Source organism: Carassius carassius, chromosome 17, assembly GCF_963082965.1.
Source record: "Carassius carassius chromosome 17, fCarCar2.1, whole genome shotgun sequence".
NCBI classification, from domain to species: Eukaryota; Metazoa; Chordata; class Actinopteri; order Cypriniformes; family Cyprinidae; genus Carassius; species Carassius carassius.
In genome coordinates this window covers 18,874,610-18,899,070 of record NC_081771.1, presented here as the reverse complement: position 1 = coordinate 18,899,070, position 24,461 = coordinate 18,874,610, and the positions used below count along the sequence as shown (strand labels likewise).

General features: G+C 38.3%; 1 protein-coding gene across 5 annotated transcripts; it reads right to left on the bottom strand.

Annotated features, from left to right (window-relative positions):
- Window positions 1-301: 301 nt before the first annotated feature.
- LOC132161264 (bromodomain testis-specific protein-like) lies at window positions 302-21,969 on the bottom strand. 5 transcript variants are annotated; one of them, XM_059571206.1, is made up of 18 exons: window positions 21,819-21,969; window positions 19,190-19,474; window positions 18,938-19,075; window positions 18,707-18,848; window positions 18,471-18,592; window positions 13,637-14,002; window positions 13,421-13,549; window positions 13,124-13,330; window positions 12,462-12,637; window positions 11,830-12,104; window positions 11,355-11,441; window positions 11,144-11,266; window positions 8,558-8,646; window positions 7,215-7,326; window positions 7,063-7,130; window positions 6,790-6,983; window positions 6,314-6,512; window positions 302-1,481 (listed from the first exon to the last, which is right to left on the bottom strand). In XM_059571206.1, exons 2-18 carry the CDS (start codon window positions 19,352-19,354, stop codon window positions 1,413-1,415), a joined length of 2,661 nt encoding a protein of 886 aa, XP_059427189.1. In that variant the 5' UTR covers window positions 19,355-19,474; window positions 21,819-21,969; the 3' UTR covers window positions 302-1,412. The 5 variants fall into 5 exon arrangements, with proteins under 5 accessions (XP_059427189.1, XP_059427188.1, XP_059427190.1 ...); XM_059571205.1 differs by having other exon boundaries at window positions 21,198-21,942; XM_059571207.1 differs by having other exon boundaries at window positions 19,190-19,363; window positions 21,198-21,942.
- Window positions 21,970-24,461: the final 2,492 nt, after the last annotated feature.

Here is a 24,461-nt window from a genome sequence, read left to right as displayed (position 1 = left end):
TATATATATATAAATGTTATACCAACGTTTGTGATTTCATCTGTTTTGAGTGAAACAAACCACCTAACGGCACAAAATGATCCTTCAGAAATTATATGCTGAATTGGTGCTCAAAATATATTTCATCAGTATTCAATATTTCATATTTTTTGTGTGTGGAAACCATGATTCGTAATATAATTTTTTGTATCACAAGTTACAGTGATGCCTTCAGTGCAATTTTTGATAAATTTAATGTGCTTAAGTGTTAATTGTGACGTTCATATGTGATGTGTAACAAAAATGACCCATATAAACAATATTTACTGAAAATACTTTTATTGATTTAACTTTTAGAATGCGATTTCTTTGAAATAATATATTATTCTTCCCCTCAGTAGCCTGTGACACCTCAGTATGGTGGTGTAATGAATAAAGTGCTTGTGATGAAAACTGCCACACAACCATTATAGTCAGAATTCAGTGCAGTACAATCACCAGATCACACCTTGGAATCAACACGGCTTTGGAGAAACCACTGACTTTAGGCAGAGAACTGCCTATCATCTCCAAGAGAGAAACTTTATGGCACTGCACTTCCAAATGGATACAAATAGAAATACAGGAAGTGCAATAACTCCTCTAAATAAGTCTGATTCTTCATAGGCGAACACTTGGGGAAAAAAAATGGCTGTCCTGTAACAAAATGATAAATATTTATACATACATGCTTATGATACATTTCTGACACTACAGAAATATATATATATTTTATATATATATAAATGAAACAAGTTTAACGCAGTCAGCATATTTTCTGTTTAAATTGCTGCTTTACATCAAAAACATGAAATACCAGCTAGTAGGATAAACAGGGACAGGGCCCTGCACAAAAATATCCCTTACAGTTCTGACAAGAGCTAGCGAAAGACGACCAGCTATGCAATATTCATACAGCAGAAGAGTCGATGGAATGTGTCAAAGAATCCAATTGCAATAATAATCAAGAGAAGTAAACATTCTTCAGTATTTAAAAAACAAAACATGTTAAGGAACACAAAAACTGTTGTGAACGACAGACAGGTTTCACTTTACAAACTGCCACAGAGAGTTTCAGTGCAGGCATTTCTGAATCCAAGCATCAAAATAACAACTCAAGAATATACACTCGACACTATTATTGGTGCAAATATTGGTCTTACAACATCATATGCGGTCCATGACTGTTTTCTTATTTTTGCAAGAGCTAACTTAGTACAAATGTAAAGTAATGAAGCTGTATTGCAGTATTTTTGCCCATCAAAAGACTAAAGACCCATTTCAATCGCCAGGACTCCTGGAGCAAGTAGGGGAAGGGAAAAGACGGCCTACAACTGTTCACCGAACAGTAGCGCAACACACACAAGCAAATTTTTTTTATTTGTTTGTCGATCTCAGTCCAAGTTCTTCTCAAAGGTTGCCATTATGTCTCTCTGCATGGTCATATCAATGACTCCGGACATCTAAAAGAGATAACAAAAAAAACATGATAAAACATTATTCGTTTTTATTAGTTTTTTATAGTAATAAATATTTTTAAATATTTAACAACAACAATAACAAAAGTAATATTTATTGTGGTTATTATTAATAAAACCATAAAGTATAATATTTATGAATGTTAATAAACAATATAACATTGGTTATTCTCATTTTAATTATCTTTATAGTAATTATAACATTAATAAACCTAATTAGTAAATAACCTTTATATTACAATAATAACAGTAATGCTTATTGTGGTTATTTATAAAACCATTAAGTATAATATTTGTAATGAAGGTCAATAAACAACATACTGTAACATTATTATAGTTGTAATTATTTTAATATGAATTATAGTATAATATAACCAACATAATTAGTAAATCATCTTTATATTGCAATAATAACAGTAACGTCATAAGTTATATTATAACTGATATTTGTTAATTATTTTGCGATTAATAATTAGAATCATCATAAAATCAACAATTATATGGTAAGAACAATAGCAGTAAAAATGTTTATTGTTGTTATTAATTAACACAATTTATATAATTTATTATTAATGCTAATAAACAGCATAACAGATATTTGTTATTACACATTAAAATAAACATTATTTAATAAGTATTAGGGCTGCACTCGACTAAGGATTTTTCTGGTTGACTAGTAGTTGTTCATTTGAAGCATTAGTCGACTAATCACATGTTTATTAATAAACTATTTAAATCATTATGAAATCTTTTTAATTGCCTACACAGCCTAATAAGAAAAAAAAAATAAAAAGAAAAGTGACATGACATTCAGCCAAGTATGGTGACCCATACTTAGAATTTGTGCCCTGCATTTAACCCATCCAAAGTGCACACACACAGAGCAGTGAACCCTAGGGTTAGGAGTCAAACTCTCTAACCACTAGGCCATGACCAATAAGCACTCAAGCACACACGAAAGCTTGCCACAGCGCATCACAGAAGCTATGATTATGAATGTGACAGGGAGAAACAGTAAGGAGACTGCATTAACATTTTAATAAGTTGATAAACTAGTGCTTTCTTTGTTTTTAGTTTAAAAGATGAAGTCTGCAACACTCAATCATCATTGCTGCAGTGATGTGCCTGTAGGCATGTTTCAAACGGATGACATAATCTGAAAAAATTTAATGTCTGTAAGGCAAAGATATACATGGGAGTTTTCATGCTCAAGTTCACAGAGACTGAGACGGCAGAAAGCGCATCCTGCTTGCTTTCATTATTTTACAAAAGCGCAATGTTTTGTTATTAATGTGATTGCACACAAATAAACAGTTATTTTTCATCATCTCATGATCGAGATCCACCTATGGGGAGGGCATCTGTACCTGACCTCTAAAGAAGCATCCAATTTCACCAAGTCTGGCTTGAAAGACAGGAGCGTATGTATGCCCAATGGCAGGTAAGGGGCCGCCCCTTAACCGAGCACATATAGCCCCGGCACATGCTACCTTTTCTTAGTTGACATTAGCTTCTCGCAACCTCTGGACTTTTCTCACAGCTTGTTGGTCTTGACTTTGACATAACTGTCTACAGGAGGACACATCTCTGGATCAGCCACCGCCAGCCCTGCAAGCCACCCAAACTCGCACTAATTACTAGGCTGCCCACCTCTTACTTGTCCTTTTCCATGGTCCGTTGTTATTGGCTTTTTCCCAAACCAAGTCCAGCTATTACCGTGGGCAATCTGCCGTGAGCCTGCCCGGCAATGTGCGTCACCCTCATCCACTTCCCTTTGGGGATCCACTTCCCTTTGTTTTGTTTGCATGGGTCTTCAACAACCTCAGAATGTCGTCAAAAAAACAAAACAAAAAAAACACGCTCCTGCGTCGGAGACTCAAGGTGGCCGACACACAGGGATTGAAGAGTTAGATTTGTTTAACTCGGGGCTGTCTGATGCAGATGTGATTAAGATGACACCAATTTGCTTCCGGGGACTCCTGCGGAGCAGCCTCACTTAGTCGGGCTGATCAATGCCTTTTCATTTTGAGGATATTTTGCGGACGATGAAGGCAGTCTCAACGGCTGGGGCGACTCCTCCCTTCCATCTGCTTACCAGCGAACTGCTGGTCGAAATGGGACAAGAAAAGAAAGGGTGGCCATCAGCCACGTTCTCTGGGAGGAGTTACTGACAGTGAATCACCTATTTCTCCATAATAGCGGCCGGCTTTTGCACGGCCACAGGTGCACAGGCGGCCAGCCCTACAGACACCAGTTCTGCCCCTCATATTTCCCTGTTTAAACAACGGAGGTTATCTGTCGGCGCAGTAAGGTGTGTTGGTATGGGCTTCACAGTTCCTGGTGTAGTTCCTAAGTTCTACACAGTTCCTAAGTGAGTTTCCCCAGTTTCAAAGGAGAATACAGTGAGGACAAAGTGCAGAAGCAGTGTCACCACACAGCTTCCTTCACACTACTCTCACAAATTCAATAAAAGCTTCGGCCTTTAAAAAAAGATAAAAATTAAACAAATCATATAAATTCAATGATAAGAAAGAACATGACAGCTCCCGAATGGGTGATACAATAACGAAGGGGTTCAGACTTCAGATTGCAACTACGTTTCAACGGAACCCTCTCTTCTCATACGGAAGAGAGCTTTGTTCCCATTCTGAAAGACAAAATCCCCTTCCTCCTACAAAAAGGGGTTGGTTCAAGGGTTTTCCCGGCACTTTAGCAGACTCTCATTATTTTCTAGTCCCAAAGAATGACGGTTCTTTCCATCCTATTCTGGATCGCAGTGTTGAACAAACATTTTAGGAAATACAATTTCAGAATATCAACACATGGCTCTCTCTTACATTCAGTAAACCATTGGTTCACATCAATCAATCTAAAAAATATGCTAGCCTAGGATGATCTTGGCAACACTGAAAATAGTGGGTCTCAAGATCCTGACATATATAGACGATTGGCTGATTAAAGCCAATTCAAGAGAGAAAGTGATTCAAGACACGGTCTGTGTGTTTGCTCACATCGCAGCATTCAGCTTCAGAAGGAGCAAGTGTTAAGATTTCTCTCAGACTACAGGTTCTTATGGCTTCGGCTGTCCATGTCCTTCCTCTGGAGAAGGAGGATGTTCATGAAGTGGTTTTATCTCTTCATTTCAGACCATTATGTGATCTCTGCCACTCAGTCACAGTGCACAGCAGCGCTGCATCACTGGAGGAATGCAGAGCTTTACACTCATGGGACCTCCTGGGGCCATGATGTTACGGAAAGTGGAAACCACAGATGGGTCCTTAACAGGATGGGGAACATGTGTGGCCGAGCACACACTACTTTCGGCTCTGAAACATGACAATGACACCATATGAACCGCCAGGTGGGATGCACCCCTTCAAGCCCTATGCACTAGATCCCAGGTTGTTAGTATGAAGCAGGCAGCACTTTCTGTCATTATGGGCAAACCATGTCTCGGGCATTCTAAACAGTGGCGCACTTCTTTTGTCGTGGGGGAACCCGCTCAGATAGAGGAACTGCTATGAAAGAGCATTGGTCAGGCAGCCGTTGATTTCTTCGCCTCATGCCAAAACGGCCACTGTTCAACGTTCTTCTCGCTACGGGACAAGGACGCCCCCACTTGCCGTGGATGCACTGGCCCACCAATGGCCCGCTGTGCTGCTCTATGGCTGACAGAGATAATCCCTTTTCTGTATGCCTAGTCATGGCCCCTCCCATTACTCATGGACCTCCTGTCCGAAAGCAAACGGGAAAATCCCCCACCTTCACCAGTCTGGGTGGCTCTGGTTCTGGCCTTGGCTTCCGCCAAACATGTCAGAGATTTGCACATGCTCTCCGTTCATCCCTCGTGAACTAATTTTCTTGCAGTGGAGATAGGTTTTTCCCAGGCCTAACCCTGCCTTTATGCCAGAATGCATTGACTCGTGGAAGCCATCTATTTGGCATATGAATTAAATGGAGTGTGGGCATGTGGGCCTCAGAGCGCAATTAACTAGGGCCATAGTGGTCTTGTGGGCTCTGTTTAAAGGGGGTTCCTTGCAGGACATTTGTGCCGGTCCAAGCTGGGCTTCTCCACACACATTTGTTAAATACTACCAGCTTGATGTTACCCACATCCCAGTAGCTTACTCTGTTTTAGGTGTGGACTCTTTGTAGCCTTGTGCCTTAAGACTCTTTACACCTTTTTGAACCGGTGTTATTCCTCTCATTAAGCACGTCATCTGTACCCTCTCCTGACACATTATTATATTATATACATGTATGTATATGTCAATATATACATACGTATATTTCTGTAACATATGCCGTATCATTATGTTTTATGTAACAATTAGTTGACTATTTGGGAGTAGCCCTAATAATTACATAGTAAAAATAAGTAACAATGTATGTGGTTATTATAAATCTAGAAGAACATACCTAATTGGATGAAATGTTTTTAAATGCATTGGGATAGTTTATCCAATGCATTTAAATAAAAATTCTGTAAATTACTCCTCATCATTCTAAACCCGTAACATCTTCATTCATCTCTGGAACACAGATATCCGTGCTAGTCTTCGACACGCGTTCACAAGAGTCCCATGGCGCAAGTCATTACTTTTGTTTTCTTTGCGCACAAAAAGTATTCTCGTAGCTTCATAAAATAACGGTTGAACCACTGATGTCACATGGAATATTTTAACATTGTCCTTACAACTTTTCTGGGTCTTGAATGTGGTAGTTTACGATGCTGTCTATGCAGGGTCAGGATGTTCCCTTTAAATCTCAACTTTTTAAAGTTAGTTTCTAAAATACTTGGTGTGCAAAGTACTTACAGCCTCTCTCCTGCGGCGCTCCTGCTCTCTCTTGCGGGCCATCTCTCGTTCTCTGTCTACAGCGCTCTGTGGAAGAGAGGAGGGCTCAGGGGCTTTGGGGGTATCCAAGATGGCTGCCATCAGAGGCAGCTCTGCTGACTCCACTTCTGGCTTTGTAGACGGGCAGTCCAGCTTGGTTTTTTGAAGCTGCTGCATCAGACTAGAAATCATTAAAAGGCCACACTGTTAGCTAGATCAGCGATCACAGTCGTATAATAATCAAATGCTGGCCATGGGGATATGACAGCAAATTAATAATAGAATAGAAACTTAGAATGCATTTGTCAAATTCGCTAGGTTTTGAAACCGAGCCATGGGAAGCTGTGGTCAGCTGGAATCATGGCTCCAGCCATGCAGAGATTGAAACTTCTCCAAAATGAAACTTACATAACACAGCTTTATACACTGTTGCCTGAAAAATAAGATTCTGTTTATACCCGCTTTTGTCTGTGCTGCTGTTTTCTTGACCTGCTTCCATCTGCAGTTTACGAGCTCGCTCTCGTTCCTCTTTCTCCATGGCAACTTTACGAAACTGCTGGAAACTTTCCTTAGATGATTTGATTGGGCAAGGATTTTGAGTAGCCATCTTCCCCAAGCTTGTCCAGGAGTCAGCATGCTTTAGGACAATATCCTTAAACACACGTGAACAGGTCCAGGTTATTGGTGACAACACCATATTTTCATTTGCTACTCCTATAAAGTATTGGTACCTTTTTAGGCAGGTTTGATTTAGCATCTTGAATGGGCTTGCATAGTTCACTGCCATCATATTTAGCTCCTAGAAAAAGTGAAGAACCCATTTCAAGAAACCATTGAGAAAAAGGAGAGGACTCTGTAGGAAAACAGCAGGAGAAATGCTGACCATGCATTTTGTGCAGCTGAACGGAGGACTCTTCCAGTGTCTCTGGGCAGCTCTGCTCATCCCTCATGTTGGTTAAAGGACTCTCATGCAGAGGTGACAACAATTTACATTGCTGCAGAGAGTTTAACAAACAAGTTTAACAAACAAGAAGTTAACATTGAGTTTAGACACAATATTGTCTTTTCTGTTTCTTCAATGAAAACAGTTCCACAAAAAAGGTGGAAAAGAACATTTGTGCATCTAACACTGCAGTGTATAGAACGTTTGAAGGAATCATTTGATTATATAATGCATCCATAAAGACTTTGTTTCTAAATAAATCAGCTTTTTTATTTTGTCTAAGCTGACAAATTTCATCAGGTTTTTTTTTTTAACAACAAAACCGCGTTTCAAGGGGGTTCACCTGGTAAAATTCACATTTAGGGGCTAAATATTACGTTCAGGAATGCAAACTTATCATAGGTGAAAAAGGTGACAAAGACGCGCAGGAAGTCCATGGTCAAAGTTTAACGCATCATGTTATTTTAAAAAATAAGTAAACAAATAAGCCCAGACACCAACAGCATAGAAGGGTTAATTATTTAAATACCAGTACTTTAAAAATTTACTTAATCTAAGTATTTAAATGGTTTTGAAAATGATAATTTAAATATAATTTTAATATATAATTTAAATAATGAATTAAATATCTAGACATTTTTAAGATTTAATTCAAAAACTAAATTTTTCAAACATTGGAAGGACTCATCCAAAAGTGTGCTCTAAGTTTATCTTTAACTGTAGAAGCTGCTAAACATATTCAGTCAACACAGACTTGTTGCAGATATAGTTTTGTTACGGAGTCTGAATTAACTCTGCATCACTTAACGCACAGGTCTGTTTTGACATCGGCTTGTCAGACAGCTCGTTCCATCCATTCACTGGTATAGTGGATGTGGCGCGATAACCTCCCCATGCTGTGTAGCGGCGTATCATGTGTCAGCTATTGCCATAGGATAATAAAAGATTAGGTTAAGCTTAATAAAAGAGGTATTGTATAAAATTTATTTATTAAAGGCATACAGTTAAAATGATTAACACTGCTGGCATTCTGTGTTGACATTGTAAAGTGTCACAGACATGTATCGGTTGTCGTCCACTACACATTACACAAGATGTAATGATGGAATCTTTTGTCCCGACTACCATTGTTGTTTACTCAAATTTTAATTGTGTTGTGTATTCCAGCCTTAAATTATGTTGTGTAAAGGTGTTTGCAACAAACTATTCTGAAAAATCTATTTTAACTGACAACTTAATCTAATAAATTGAACAAAGACAAGTTAAGCATAAATATTAATTACCTCAAACTGAGAGCTGGAGGTAGACTGACATCCTATGACAGGAATGGCTGCATGAGGTGAGGTCAGTGGTGACAGAAGAGGAAGTACACCTGCAAGATTGAGGGGAGGAAGAGAAAGAGAGAGATGGAGTTTACTTTAAATTGGTATCCTGTTTAACACGTGCATTAAAGCAGCACTATAAGTGAGAGACAGAATGGCATGCAACTAACTCAAAACAAACCACCAGTTATGATGAACATACAATGTCAACCCACAATGGAAGGGAAAAGTTGCAGACGAGCAATGTTAACAGAACAAGAGGAGCGAGCAAGGGACGGAGATCGGCGGGCGGCGGCGGTAAAACATCAAGCAACCTCTTACCTTCCTGCTCAGATTTAAGTGGAGGCTTCTCTGCAGCAGCAGGTGATGGGGGGCCAACCTGAGAGACCTGGGGGTCGAGTGAAGGACTATGGGGGAACGAAGAGTCTGAAAGGAGTGTGGTTGGTGTGTGTTGGGAAATCGACAACTGGGAAGATTTGAGTGGGGTGGTTGTGTTGTCTTTATAGGGGGAGGTGGCAGAAGTGTTACATAAAGGGTTGATGGCCTGGTCTGGAGGTAGGCTGATGGGTAAAGGGGCAGTCAAGGTTTTATGAGGTAGTGGGGCAGCTTTGCCACTAGGTCTGGATGGCTGAGGAGGCAGCCGGCTGTGTAATGCTGTTGCAGGTGAAGGGTAGAGGGATGGACAGAAAAGTGTTCAGGTGATAAATCAAAGTTGCCAATAACTATCTGTTCTCCATACGAGTAATAAAGAAATCATTTTCAGTTTTGGAGGTCAATTCATTTGTTTTGTACATCATGATGTGGCCACAGAAAACAAATCAACGTGAACAGAAGTATGATCAATGGCACCGAGCCTAACCTGGGAATGACATGGTGTCCTCGGCAGGATGCTTTACTTGTTGTGACACAAACAGGTCTTTGGAGTCTGCCTCTGAGACTAGATATGCTGGACCAGACTGGCACGTCATGACTGAGGCAGAAGAAGAGTCCTTTACCTCAGCAACGGCCTGCCGTGATGCCTGTTTGGGGAGGGGGAAAGGGGGCAATAGTTCACTCAGGACAAATCTGGCACTACATGAAGTGAAATGCTCCATGTGCCAAATATTAAAGGAGTGGGAGTAGGCCAGGTAATATTGGTTGTCTCTTATTGGCTTGTGTGCTTTTTACCTTGTTTTTAATTTTGTGGGCATGGCCAGGGGTTTTGCTTTGCTTCCTCTTAGCTTTCTGTTCTGTAAGACACGCACAATGCACACTGAGGTCATTTCACTTCAGTCATGACTGCGGTAAAGGCCAACCCCATCCCAGGGGCATTCCTGCTGATTTACTCCATTTATATTTTATAACTGGACTTCAGAAAACTGTGCATGCAATTAAAGTACTATAAAGGGTCACGATCACTGTAAATAAATACAAATAAATCATAAAATGTTTCATTGCAAGTGGTCCATTTTTTTTTCCAAAGTAGTGTGCACAACTTGTGAAAGTGTTTTGTGATGAGAGTAAACATTGTGAACAAAAAAAGTGAGATGACAAAAAAAAGCGAAAGAAAACACAACACTTATCTTAACATTCAACAGTTGTCTAGGAAAATGTGTTTTATTTAAATCTCTGGGTGTTAAACACCAAGCTCAATGGGTAAGCTTTAAACCTGTTTAGGTAACTAAAATTCACACATCTACAAAATATGCACCAGACTTACGACAGCTTGTTTTGGTCCTACCTTCCATGTTCCAACTATAGTTTACAATCCAAGTAACCTCACATACAACATATCGATGTATGCTTTTACAATCTATTGAAAAATATCATTACATATACATATACATCTATGCATAACCTCAAACAAGTACAAAAGGTGAAATTACAATGTAATGCAACAGGGGAACCACATAATAATGACAAAGCAGCAGTTTAAAACAGACCAGCTGTAACTCTTAACTAGGACAATATCATGCGACACATAAACTGCTGTGCTCTCAGGTATGTTTGGTGAAGGTCCAAATTGGAACCTGGCGTTTCTTCGAAGCCCTTAACCACTATTTGTAACTTGAAAGTGCCGTGAGTGTATAAAATGAAGAAAACCCCATACCAAGAGCCAGCTGGTCTTAAACTACAGCAACAACACAAGTGATTGTGATGAAATAAGAACAAAATATCAAACATGGGAAAACAACATAAATAATAGCACCCAACAAAAACTACAGAAAGAGTGCGAGAGAGTAAGAGAGACAACTTATTCTTTTACTAATTTAGAGCCAAAAGTGCACAATTTTCTTTATATTACAAAAGTGATAAAACACAAGAAGTGAACACAAAAAAATAACACTTTTTTTTTTTAATTGGGTAAAAAAAAAAAAAAAAGAAAAAAAAAAAAGTTGTTTAGATGAGAAAAGTGAAACTTTATAATGCTGGGGACGTGTCCGGGTAAGCTTTACAATTTTTGGTTTGTTTTCTGCATCAGTGGCCAGATTGATAGCAGGGGGAACAGACTGGCCTGAGAGACAGTGAGTGAATAAAGGGTTGGTGGGTAGGTGTGAAGCAGCTAACCTGAATCAGAATCACAGCTATCAGAGGAGCTAGAGTCACTACTGCTGTCAGAGCTGGATGAGCTGCTGCTGTCACTCAGACGAGACGGACGGCTCATCTCTTTATACTCTGCTTCCGCTTCAACTGCACACAGAAGGGGAAATGTATAGGTTTATACTGCATTTATATGACTACATCAAAAAAGAATGAACAAATAAATACCTATACTTACTTTTGGCCTTTTTATTATTTGATTCTCCATGTGCGTGTTGCAGCTCTTTCTCCTTTTCCTTGATTTTAGACTTCAGCAGCTTCTTTTCTAATAATGTAAAAAGATCAATCAATAAATATAAGATAATAATTCTCCTTTTATGCACCAATTTTGTAAGCATTGTAGAGTATGTATCCATTTTTTTTTTTAAGGTAAAGCATACACAAAAAAACCCTTTATGAACACTTTCACAGTGAAGCAAAAATAATGTTCTGCTATACTGTGGGTGTAACATTTTTTCCAGATAATGATGACGTGTCCCCTGACTTGGCATATGTGGTTGTAGTATGAAAAACATATGCAAATATTTCTTATTTGCATGCCATTCAGTTGTATTACAGGTGGTGTGAAAAGCTTTTAGTACCAGCTTTCATATATATATATATATAATGAATCTCAGCATAAAAGCTCTTAATATTAACCAAACAGTACTTACTGTCAGTTTCCTTTGGTTTCTTTTGGAGGCAAGTGACAACATAGCACTCGAGAGCTCGAAGAGTTGAAGGTTTAAGAGTCTCAAAGTCGATCTCGATCTCCTCAGGGTCTGTGTCCCTAAGCAAGGGTTCTCGTGCCTTGATGATGTTCACTATTTTGCCAAGCTTGTCTCCAGGAAGCTTGTTAATGTCCAAACTCAGTTGCCGTTTCTCCTCGTAAGACATGGGTAATGTATTCATCTCTTCCTCGGAGTCATATGCTCTGCTCTCCTTCCGCCTGAGAACAAAGTTGACATAATTTTGATTTCTTTGAGAATTTGTCTTGACATAAAACATAAAATTCATTAACTGCTGTAGGGAAATAATGAAAAGAATAATAAAGTCCAGTAAATGGTTAACATGTTTGTACTACAAACCAGTGTGTGTGTTAAAATAACCTGAAACACCAGTTTGCAATATCAGGTGGCAAAATGAGCTGTGTTGTACAGCTAAAATAGCTGGAAGTGGATGAGACCGGAAGCCAGACACATTCAATTAAAAAATGGCTGCGCCCGCTCTTACAGGAAACATAAGGTGGATACTTAGGATAGAAATGGGCATGATGTACACCCACAAGCACCACACATCTTCTTACCCTGATGACTTGCTGTTAGACCTCTTCTCTATTTTTGCCGGTTTCTTCATTTCTTCACCTTTTCGCTTACTGAACTCTCGCTCTTTCTTCCTCTTCTTCTTGGACTTTTCCCTTTTCTTTGGTTTCAAGAGAGGTGTTTGGGTCAGTAACTGCAACTGCTCTCGTACTGCTTTCAGCTGGTGAGTAAAGACAGAAATGACATTATATAAGGATACACATATAAATGCTGTCGATCTATAATTCGAAACTTAGCAAGCTATTTTTTTCACGGACTACTGTACAAATGGGCAGCATCCAAACCCTCACAGCAGGCTGATTTTGAATGCTCATATTGGCATAGAAGACTTGACTTAGCAACATGTTAAGCACGACACCTATTAAGTTTACAACACAACACTATGATAACACAAGAAAAAAATCACACTTTAACTGCAAAGACTTAAAGTACTCCCAAGTATGTAACTAAAAGAGTCGCCTCTCGCTTTTTGGCAAAAAACATTCTGGCATTGTTTTCACTGCAAAGAATACATGCAATACTGCCATATATAATTTTGTGAAGGAGGCAAAGTCACCACACTGGGTGTGATTATAATGTCATGAGTTTTGGAACAAAGGATGTGTGTATGTTTGAGGGGACTCAAATGTCTATACACAAGTCTTACCTGTTCCTCCAGGTTGGCAAGCCTCTGAGCTCTCTCCTCTTCATCTTCTGTGTCTGAGGAGTTTTCTGATGGAGATGATTCACTGTCACTGCTCTCAGAGCTGGACGGACTGTGTGCTCTCTCCTTCCTTACTCTGTTCTGATTAGAGGACGGTGCTGAATTCCTCGGTTCGTCAGGAATCTTGGAGAAACGAAACTCAAAAACATCCTGGGTAAAAAATACAAATATTCCGCATTTACCCATAGGAAAATAAGACAAACATTGGATTTTAAAAGATCAAACCACCTAAAGACACACCTGAAGCTTTCTTGCCATGGCCACTACCTCATGGGTGGGTGGATTGTATTTGTAGCAGTTTGAGAACATGAGCCGCACATCTGCAGCAAACTTAAATGCATCGGTGTACTCGCGAGCTTCTATCTTTTTCTACTCAAAAAAATAATAATAAGCCCATTACATACAAAACAATAACAATGAGCAAAGAAGTAATATTAACACAACCATGGTACTCACTCTGATGGTACTCATATCCATAGGTTGGTGAATGATTTCATGATAATCAAGAAGGCCCAGTGCCTTTGCATCCACAGGCTTATAAAATGGCCAGGCGTAAGCAGAATGCTTTTTGGCAAACATCTCTTTCAGGATGGCACTGCAGTATTTGAGTCTCTCTGAGAGTTTGGTCCTTCTCCCCACCTGATGCTGTGGTGGTGATTCAGGAAGGTCTTTACAGGGAGGTTTGATGGGTCGTCCGCTACCTCGTCTGGAGAATAACTTAAGGACTTTTGGTTCTGTTACACCAGGGGACAACTCACAGCTGGTGATGGAAGAGGCAGAAGGGGTCGTAGTGTCTGCTTTTCTTTTCACACCATTTTTCAACTGAAAGAAAAGGTACATGCAGATTACAGTTAACTAAAAAAATGATATGCAATCTGTGTTTCCCCCCATACTCTACCTTTAGAAAATACTATTTACATGATTCAGTATGAGACAACCTAACAACCCTTATCTTTGTCAAAGAGGCAAATCTACACTAATTCATCCTTGGCAAACACTAGGTCTCATTAACTAATAACTGCACAGTCTTTAGCCTAAACCCTAACACATGCATATGCACATGCATTTATTTCGAACCATGTTATAATGTTAATGAATTTGGAGTATTCTAAACGAGCAACTGCATACCCAAAATTAGTAATCTGCATAGAACATGTCTAAATATCTTTGTAAGGGCTTTCTGAAAAACCTTTCGTTTACAGCCTCAGAGCAAACACGATGTTCTCTTAAGACACATTCTGGCCTGAAAGCAGATGCATAAAGACCCTTCGAGCAATGAGTGTAATATCCTCAAAATAAGTACAAAACAACACGATCACCTCTTATGGAGATCTAGAATACAGGTACTTGCATATCAATAGAAAACAGATTATCTAGACATGTTTACAAGGCCATAGGAGTATGTCATTTTTGCTTATGTGTGGCTCCAGCTGTCTATACATTTTTTGGTTCATTTATAATACTTTTAATTATGAAAGTTATTGATAAATAATTTGTTTGTGACAACACCTGTGGACAGATTTCACACACAAATTTGGTAGTATGCACCCATTTCTTTTTTTTTCCCTAAAGAACATTACAGAGATTTGACAGGAAGTGGGAGAGAATGTGGGTGATGGGATTGGAACGGTCCATGAGATGGGACTCAAATTTAAAGGGATAGTTCACCCAAAAATGAAAATTGTGTCATTAATGACTCACCCTCATGTCGTTCCAAACCCGTAAGATCTCCGTTCATTTTTGGAACACAGTTTAAGATATTTTAGATTTAGTGCAAGAGCTTTCTGTCCCTTCATTGAAAACGTATATACTGTATACTGTCCATTAGAGCCCGACCGATATGGATTTTTGGGGGCCGATGCCGATATTAACTCGAAAAGAGCCGATTTATAAGACGATATTTTGATTTTAAAAATAATCTGGATATTAGACCCATATCCTATAAACTGCATTTACACAACATTCAATAGCAAAATATCTGCCTGTTCTATGTATGTGGGCTGTATAAACCATTTTCCAGAATGGACTATGTTAAAAAAAAGCCTTAGATTACAGTCTCAATGACTAAACAATTGCACATCAAAAGTATATATTTTTTAAATGATCAAAAAACAGTCTGGTTTTAAACATTTAACACTTTTACTTTCTTCCAGTTGAAGCTGGTTTTAACAGTCTGTGTGTTTACTGTAAATAATTTATATTACTAAAGTTAAAGTATTTGCAGAAGTAGTCCCACACTTTGCTGCTACAGCATTCATCTTTTTCAGCCATCTGTAGGCAGAAAGAGAGACGGAGAAAGAATAAGCATGTGTATTAATAATATCACCATGTATCATTACTCATGTCATCATTAGAATTATAATAATAATAAACTGGGATCTCCTACATAGGCAAAAATGAGAAATATATATATTTTTTTTATTTGTCAAGCAATAGGTATTACCTACTTATATTTAACAATATTATTTCAACATTTTACTGTTATGTCTGTAAAGCTGCTTTGAAACAATATGTAAAAAAAAAAGCGCTTGTTCAGCTCACATTTATTTACATGTCCCCTCTGGTTTAATCATTTCTGACGCACCTACTGTAGTTACTGTAACTACACTATATTTGCTCTCACAGACACATTCACAACAGACCCGTATATCTTCTCCTCTTCTCTTTGTGCAGTCTGAATCAAAACATCGTCTTGCCTACTATTACCGGAAGATTACGGAATCAATTCGAAGTTGAATGGTTAACGTTAGTGTCATGAACACACCGCTGTCAATTTTGAGAAGAACCACCTTCAAACAAGTTAATAGCAAGCATTTAAGGGGCCTGCTAAAAAGGAAGCTATTAGCGTTAGAGTAACGTAACCAGCCTGAATTCACCAAATTGTTCTCTGGACCTGAGGGTAGCCTCTTCTTCCTTGCTTCTCTCTTAATTCTCATCAGCAGGACTAGCGCTATCGCTCGCTTCTTACAACGGGACAGATACATGTTTGCTGCTGACCGAAAGGAGGAGGAACAGACTATGTAAGAGCTCCCGCTAAACGTTTTTAAAACTCCGCCTATGCCATAGCGCAGCGCAAATCGTGTTGTATCTGAAGGGCAACGCTGAGCCCAGCGGCAAGCGCCGTGCATACCGCGTACTGTGTGAAAGGCCCAATTACGCGGTCATTATGTGGGAAACACACCGCAATAGAATAAGAATAAGTTAAACGCTAACGTTATAGCTTTGTGGCTAATCTAATATAGCAATGCATTAGCGGCTGTAAGTGATGTTACAGAATATTTAGAAGTAATAATGATAGGACCGTTAGCTAGAACTACCACACAGTTTTTATATACAGGGTATGAACTAAATCTACAATCATTTCACATGACGAACGACAGACTCACCATCAAAACAGTTGATCGCTTTCTTCTGTAGTGGACTTCTGGCGCTGTTGTTAACTCTGGAGCTGCAGAGCTCCCTCTGGTGGGCACACTATGCAACACTCATAACATGAGTGAAGCATGAGACTCTGTTTCTCATGTTTCATCGGCCGTTATAAATGCCGATGCCGATTTAAATGCAATTAGCTTATATTGGCCGATAATATCGGCCGGCCGATATATCGGTCGGGCTCTACTGTCCATGTCCAGAAAGGTAATAAAAACATAAAAGAATTCTAAATGACACTCTGATGTCACATGGACTACTTTGATGAAGCATCGAAAATACATTTTGGTCCAAACATAGCAAAAACTACGACTTTATTCAGCATTGTCTTCTCTTCCGGGTCTGTTGTGAGCACGTTCACTGCAGTGTAGTGATATCCGGTTTGCGAACTAAATCACTTGATGTAACCGGATCTTCTTGGTAAACTTTTTGGTAAACAAAGGGGATTTACTTTAATTACTTTACTTTAATTACTTTACTTTAATTTATTTAAAAAAAAAAAAATGGAAGAAATGTTGTGTGACTAAACCTTAAAAAAAAAAATAATGTTAGATTTTTTTTTTAGTAGTAGGCTATGTACATTCTACTGAACAATAGTCTTTAACCAGACTTTTATTTTGACAGGTTGACGTACCTTTACAGTTCTGTGTACGTGATGTGACGCTAGTTTTACTCAAATCAAATGGTTAAATGCTCATGAAGTGACTGTCAGAGCAGTTCTGGAGATGTTGTTCATGTGTTCACGTCCTTATTTAGTGAGACAGCGTGCTTCAGTGTGTGATAAGGAACTCGCGCTTCTGCTCCATTCATTAACAGAGACACACATAACATGCAGTATTCATATTTAAATATACTGTGCAATGACCTATTTTTGATTAATTCATAAAAAATTTGGCAAATTCCACGCCATTCCGCGTTAAACTGTAAATTCCGTTTTTATGGCTGGATTCCGCAATTCCCTCCGCGTTTTCTGCATCGCGTAAATCATAGGGCCCTATTTGTGGTATGCCAGCTCTATCTTGCAATTGACACACGCCACAACGTTCTCTTTACGTTTACCCATGCCCTCAAATCAAAACACTGCTGACTCCTTGCAGTATGCGATTTCGGACGCAGCGCTTGTGTCTCCTTCCGCTTTGTGGGTGACGTAAACGCGTTGTGTCACAATAAAAAAATCATTGCGAAAGAAGCTGACGTGAGATTTAAAATAAATTAAAAGAGGCTTCGATGCAGAGGAATTTGCCTCGATCATTTGTTGTAATCGAGTTACTCGAGGAATCGTTTTATCCCTAGCTACGTGAAAACAGAAGACTTCAGATACAATTACACCAGCAACAGTCCTCCTCTACTCTTTCATTCTGCAACATTTCCTTCATACCTCCATGACAAACTCGGAGGTACTGGATGAGAGTGTGAAGTGAGGACTGGTGGGAGAGAGTTGTTTTAATGGATTTTTTTTGTTTGTCACCAAACATGTTTTTATCCTGTCGCAAAATGCGGCAAAAAGTACTACACAACGTTAATGGTGTGATTAAAGTGTGTACAAAAAAAAAAAAAAAGGATACTCCACATGTTAATTCGATTTGTGTTTACTTCGAGTATGACTTTAGCCAGATTAAGGTCATTCAAAATCAGTTTACATGGTAGATTCTTAATCAGAGTATTGTTTTAATCGTGGTAATATCGGAGTATTGTTGTCCATATAAACGTACTGATTGTGAAATAGAATGTTCCTATCAAATCACTGTAATTCCCAGGCATACAATGAGTGTTAACACCCGAGTTAAGTTTGTACAAGAGGCTTATGATACAGCTGATACATGTTAAAAGTGCAAGTGGAGCTGGTTTGAGAGGAACTGACTTTGGCTGTGAGTTGCGCAGACAGGGGAGCAGAGGGAATTGTGTGAAGAGCGTCCGGAGGGATGACGGTCACTGTTTGTTGGAAAACCACTTCAGACACAGGAGACTGTGGCCTCTTTATCACTGCAAAAAAATGCAAATATTAACTTAATTTTCACTGTACACTACCATACACAACGCAGAAACCTGATACATGTAATTTGTCATCAATTTATTTAATTTACGTGGCCTGAATACCTGCTGTTGATTTCCTTCCTCCTTTCACAGGAGCTTTAGTTGTCAGAGCAGAGATCTCAAACTCATCTTGAGGCATCTTTGCCACCTTCTCCAAAAAAAGCTTCTCAAGGGCTTGAGCCATCTGAACAATGTCATCTCCTGGCTGAAACCACAAACACAAAAGAAGTTGGAAACCAAATGTTGCTTAGCAATTCTTAGCAACGTTACATAAAACAACAGCAGTGTCCTCACCCGATTGTACACGTAACAGTTTGTGAACATGTTGTTGAAGTCTTCTATACACTCCATTGCCTTCCAGTAGTAATTGTTTTCAAGACGCTTTTTAATGGTGCTCATGTCCATAGGGTTCTTGATGATTGTATAATAATCCTAAATCAAGTGGAAATATTGAAATCACCAATAACCACCAAACACAAAGATGAACACTTAAAAACTGTGTAATCAGTAAAATATCTTTAAATGAAAGCGCACGCTGAGACTTACTGGCAGATTGAGTCGGACTGCATCCACAGGCTGTCTGAAAGGCCAGGAGAATTGATGTCTCCACAAGGACTTAATCACCACTTTTTCTAGATACTGCAACTGATTGGTGAGGCGCCCAGGTTTTTTGGGGTTCTTGAACTCAGGGGGAGGGGGATTCCCATTCATGGTGAAGATCTGTGGGGGTTTCACATCAGAAATTGTCTGAGCCGTTCCAGGAAGTGGGGACCAGTATGGAAAGGGCTTTTGCAACTAAACCTAGGCAGCTCACTGAGCATTACACTTCCACTGCAAACAGGGAGAGCAGTGTCAACATCCTCATGCCATTCTGCACTGCCGTTTATTATTTTTAGGCAACTTAGAAAAAGAAGCAGATTAGAGCACACAGAGTCATTTTACGACAAGTGTAATAGCTTCTGAGTAATACACACATGCTATGTAAATCCCTTGTTAATGACACTGCACTCAGAATTACTGCAGGTTTCATGCAGTATGCAGTGCCCTCTATTGCCTAATAAATGAACACTACAACGCTCTTCACCTCTACTCCCGATAGAAGGCGTCTGTATACATTTAAAATACAGTATCTGAAATACCTAAATACCTTCATAAAAATAAAAAAAAATCCTGTTTGGAAGGTAACTCGCCAGTTAAAAAGTCTGAATATGCTGTCCTTTATTTCCTTCCAAAAACAAATTGATAGTAAATATACTGAAAACTTGTCTGGCACATTAAAAATAGAGCTTTGCTGTTTAGATGAAAACTGCCAATATGACATTTTTAAACTAATCTAAATTGAACTTAAAATAAACACCGAAAGCGTTATTAATTGATTTCTACCAAGGTTTATATGTATAGCACTTACCAATTTAAACTGCTGTTTCTAGATTTAAGTTACTCATTAGATCAATAAAAGCAAACCCTACTTCTTTCAATATTTGGACCGTGAAAACTTCTTTACATTGCCTCGAAGCTCTCAGGCTTTATTTAGCTCAGCTACGGAGGTTATCCTTCATCACACTTACCCCAAACTAAAAGGTCATCGTCCTGCTCAGTAAAATAGTATGTTTTTCTCATACACAAAAACATTTACAAATAATATGGATCATTATGTGTACTTTATTTAAATAAATGTAAAAGAAAAATAAATCAGTATACAAGCCTATGAACTTACAAAATGTATTTACACAAGAAAAACAATTCGAAAAAAAAAAGTTTTTATTTTTTGTAAGCTATATAAAAACACTTAGTTTCACACTGGTTTGCTTATGATTGGGAAGGGGGTTTTGTTTTTGGAGGGGAGAAGGGAATGCGGTCCATCATCGATAAAGTCCACTTCAAAGATGAAGATCCGTGTTTATTTTTAGACCTACAGGTTTAACACGTTCACAATTTGAATACACAAACTTAGCGACGTTGTGACCATTTATTCTCGTTTGTTGTGGACAAACACGTGCCAATTTGTCAAATTACAGACTGCACGTGGGAGAAATACATTCATCTAACTTTACTCAGAACAAAAAGCTTTTGTAGGTCAACAAAACAGATGAGCAACTAATATAGTTATTGAAAAAGGTCCATTTACTTAAAGTGCAACATATACTATACGTTGCGTTATATGCAAGATATACCTGTTCCTTTACACAATCCAGGGCTGTGCGTTACATAAACCCGACGACCTCTTATGGATGACGCAACACTCCTAACTTCCGGCTCAATTTTACTGCCACAGAATTGAGACCGCTGCTTAAATAATCAGTTTTAGTGACAAACGTTAACTTACACAAACATGAAACACACTACAAATAAGTAAAGGCTGGTTTACATGAATCCCATGAATAATCGTGTTAGCAAGACTCGAGCCACAAAATGGCGCCTGGCTAGCTTTAGCACATCTAGTCACACATTACCCCGCCCCGTCAGATGCTGACATTGAGCTCAGCTAACAGTCCCTCCCCTAACCATTCCGCCAGCTAAATGAAGCTAGCTTAACCTGGATCCAAAATGTTACCTTTCCGTCTCGGGAACAACAAAGAAAGTTTAAACTGCCGAACTGAGACAGACGATGCAGTGCAGGATGAGCTCTGCTGGGAAACTTCACCAACCGAAGGATCTCGTTGATGCTTTGCGCCCGAAAAACCCTCTTTGAAAATGACTTAAATATTTTTTGGTTTAGTTTTCAACGCCAACAGAACAAATTAACATCATATACATGAATACGCTTGAAATAACACTGTTTCTTTGAAAGGTTAGTCATCAATGGCGGACGTCTCTCACGGCAACCGCCTTGTATTTATACCCTCCTGCTGAAAGCGTCCGATCCCATTGGACAAGACCCCTCACGTGCTGTCCTCTTCCCCCTCGCTGCTTAAAAAACGAGAAAAGATTTCTCTAAAACATATCGCATCGAAACCTCCCTCTATTTAATACCCTAAACAACCCCGAAACTCGGTTTAACAAGTAAACCTAGTTATGTTTACGATAGCGAACGAACTCCTATAAGAAAAATACACGTACGTCAGAGTATTTTTTTAAAGTGCGACATAGCTGGTCTACATCACATGACCGTTCTAGAACATTCTGTCGATCGCTATAGCTCGATTCCCCTCTTTAGTGTCTGTTAAATGATTACATTGTGGCTCTTTTCCGTGGCTTTGGTTGTCAGCTTCTGGCGAGTGTTGGACATCGGTCATCCCTGCAGCTTGAAAAATCTCACAAAGAGAACTATGATATGATAAGAGCACCGAGCAGTGCTGAAGGGAGGCGAACGCAAACTAATGCGCATGCGCACTTTCTTGACACGGATTGGCTTCTTAGTTGACGGCGTTCAATCTTCTTTTGTGCAAACTTTCATTAAATCTCTTCAAGCAAGCTTCATCAGTGTTAAACACAACCCAAGACGAATACATAGAAAGTGGGAGAAAAATAACAATATAAATAAACATGTGTTTTAATAAATAAATAAAATGGAGCAAGAATATCTCTTTGCATTATACTTTCTATGACTGAAAATCCGCGTTTGGTTATTATTATTATATAATAAAACTCTATAAAATATAAGTTTTCTCCAAAAAAAAATATTTTGTTATCATTTACCCATGTTGCTGCAATCATGTTTCCCTTTTGTCTTCTGTGAAACACAAAAGGGGATTTAAGGCAGTATGACAGCCTCAGTCACCATTCACTTTCATTAATGTGTTTTCCGTACAACATAGGAAATGTCACTCTAACTAACAATTTCAATTATAGTCTAGGAAAGAAATACAATTAATAAGGATTTCGAATAACATAAAGGTGATGACAATTTTCATTTTGGTCCATCTATCTCTTTATTCCGTTTTACTTATTCAGCAACAACATTTGAAACAAACTTTCCACAAGAGGGCACCATAAGCTCTATTTTGACTGGAAAATGCTTTTACTATTGTTTTCTACCTTATAGTGCTGCTATACAAAACTTACAAAATAACCACTTGTATTTTTAAAAAGGCTTACACATTTACTAAAAGGAATGGATAAGCAGTGTCCTCTGCTTAACTTTGCTTTTATAAATATTTAGAGAGGGCTATATGACATAACTTATGTCATACATGTTGATTCATGATGTCATGTTTGTTTTTTATTCTCATTTTTGTTTTCAAGGCAACTAAGATAAACATCCCCTGTATTTGCTCATACATCAGATGAAAGGCTTCATCATGCCATGTGGCTCCAAGGTCAAGAGTTCAGAACCCGACATTCCACAGGGTCCCTTCTCATTATGAGAAAGTGTTAATCAGGAAAATATTTTCTCAACTATGGATAGAGAGAGATATGGCCATGATGGGAGAAGAGATATATGTATTCATGCAGCTGTTATGTACCGGTATGTAGAAGATATGGTAAGTCATTTCATTATTAAATACAGTATCATAAGAGTATATCACCAAGCACTACTAAGCACTACTTCTATTGCAAAAAACAAAACAAAACAACAACCCAAATCTTGTTACCATTTTACAATAAGGTTACATTCGTTAATGTTAATGAATGCATTAACTACCATTAATGAGCAACATTTTTTGCACTATTAAATTGATAAAAAAATATTAATTAATGTATTAATAATAATAATAAAACGGCAGTTTTTTGCATTAAGGCCATTAAATAATTTTAATAGATAAACATTTTATTTTAATAATGTATTAGTAAATGTTGAAATGAACATTAAGATTACCAAATGCTTTGGAAATATTTTTCATTGTTGTTTATGCTAACTAATGTGGTTAACTAATGTTAACAAATAGGACCTTTTTGTCAAGTGTTACCAAATTCTCTATCATTTTACAGATAGTTTTCTTTATAATTTTACAAATGTCCTTAATTTTTTTTTAAGAAAAACAATTTAATTCAAATGGTTTGCCAAAGATCATGAATGCATGCAAAACAAAGGAAATCAAAGAATTAGAGCAAAGCTTCACGTTCAGGACTAGATTTCGTTGCATCTTCCTCCCCGTCTGTGCAGATGCTTTGAGTAGGCCTGGTTCTGAGGCATAAATATGCATGAGAAGTGAAAAAAGACATGAAGCCTCTGAGTACATCTTCATTGACACTCAAAAGCAGCATATCAATGTTTTCAAGACAGCAAGAAGCTCCAAAACAAAGTTTTCTATCTTGCAAGGGTGCTGTCTCATTAGTGGCAAATCACGACTCTGACATTTACACTGTAAGCAGTGGTAAAGCATTTCCATTTTCTTTAGAACGGAGTGGAACATTTCAGTCAGACAACATAAGTCTGTTTGTTCGGGAAAACAAGCCAGGAGAGGAGGCAGAATAAAAAAAAATGAAAATGCAAATCAAAAGTAAACAAATATATCCTGCAAAAACAAACAGACACAAACATGCATCTGTGCCTGAGTTTAACTCACAAACAACCATATAAAGGATGTTGCATTTTCCTTTGCTTATGTTTTAAACTAAACTAAGCATATCTGACAAAAATGCAATTGCAAATGGAGAACATTAGAACCAATGCTTGCATGTGTATTTTGGACCACCTTGTATGGCCACTTCTTTTATAGCAGTTAATTATTGAAAGTATTCAAAGTATGCACATATCCCAATGTAACTAGAACAGGTGCTCAGCTAAAAAGAATCAAAATGAAAGAAATGAAAAACAGCAGACTGTTTTATCTGCTCTCATGTATTTTTTAAATAATACGACCCAAACAATGCCTTTGTCAAGTAGTGCAAACAACAACATGACTATTTCCTGTCAGATCAGTCAGATCAGATC

Excerpts from the sequence above, each read along its gene's own strand:
- LOC132161264 (XM_059571204.1), bottom strand. The coding sequence starts at position 21,872 with ATGTCCAACACTCGCCAGAAGCTGACAACCAAAGCCACGGAAAAGAGC. Across the intron at positions 7,327-8,557 it reads CCTCCAGCTCTCAGTTTGAG|CAATGTAAATTGTTGTCACC; the intron begins GTAATTAATATT and ends AACTCTCTGCAG. Across the intron at positions 1,482-6,313 it reads AGCGCCGCAGGAGAGAGGCT|ATGTCCGGAGTCATTGATAT; the intron begins GTAAGTACTTTG and ends TATCTCTTTTAG.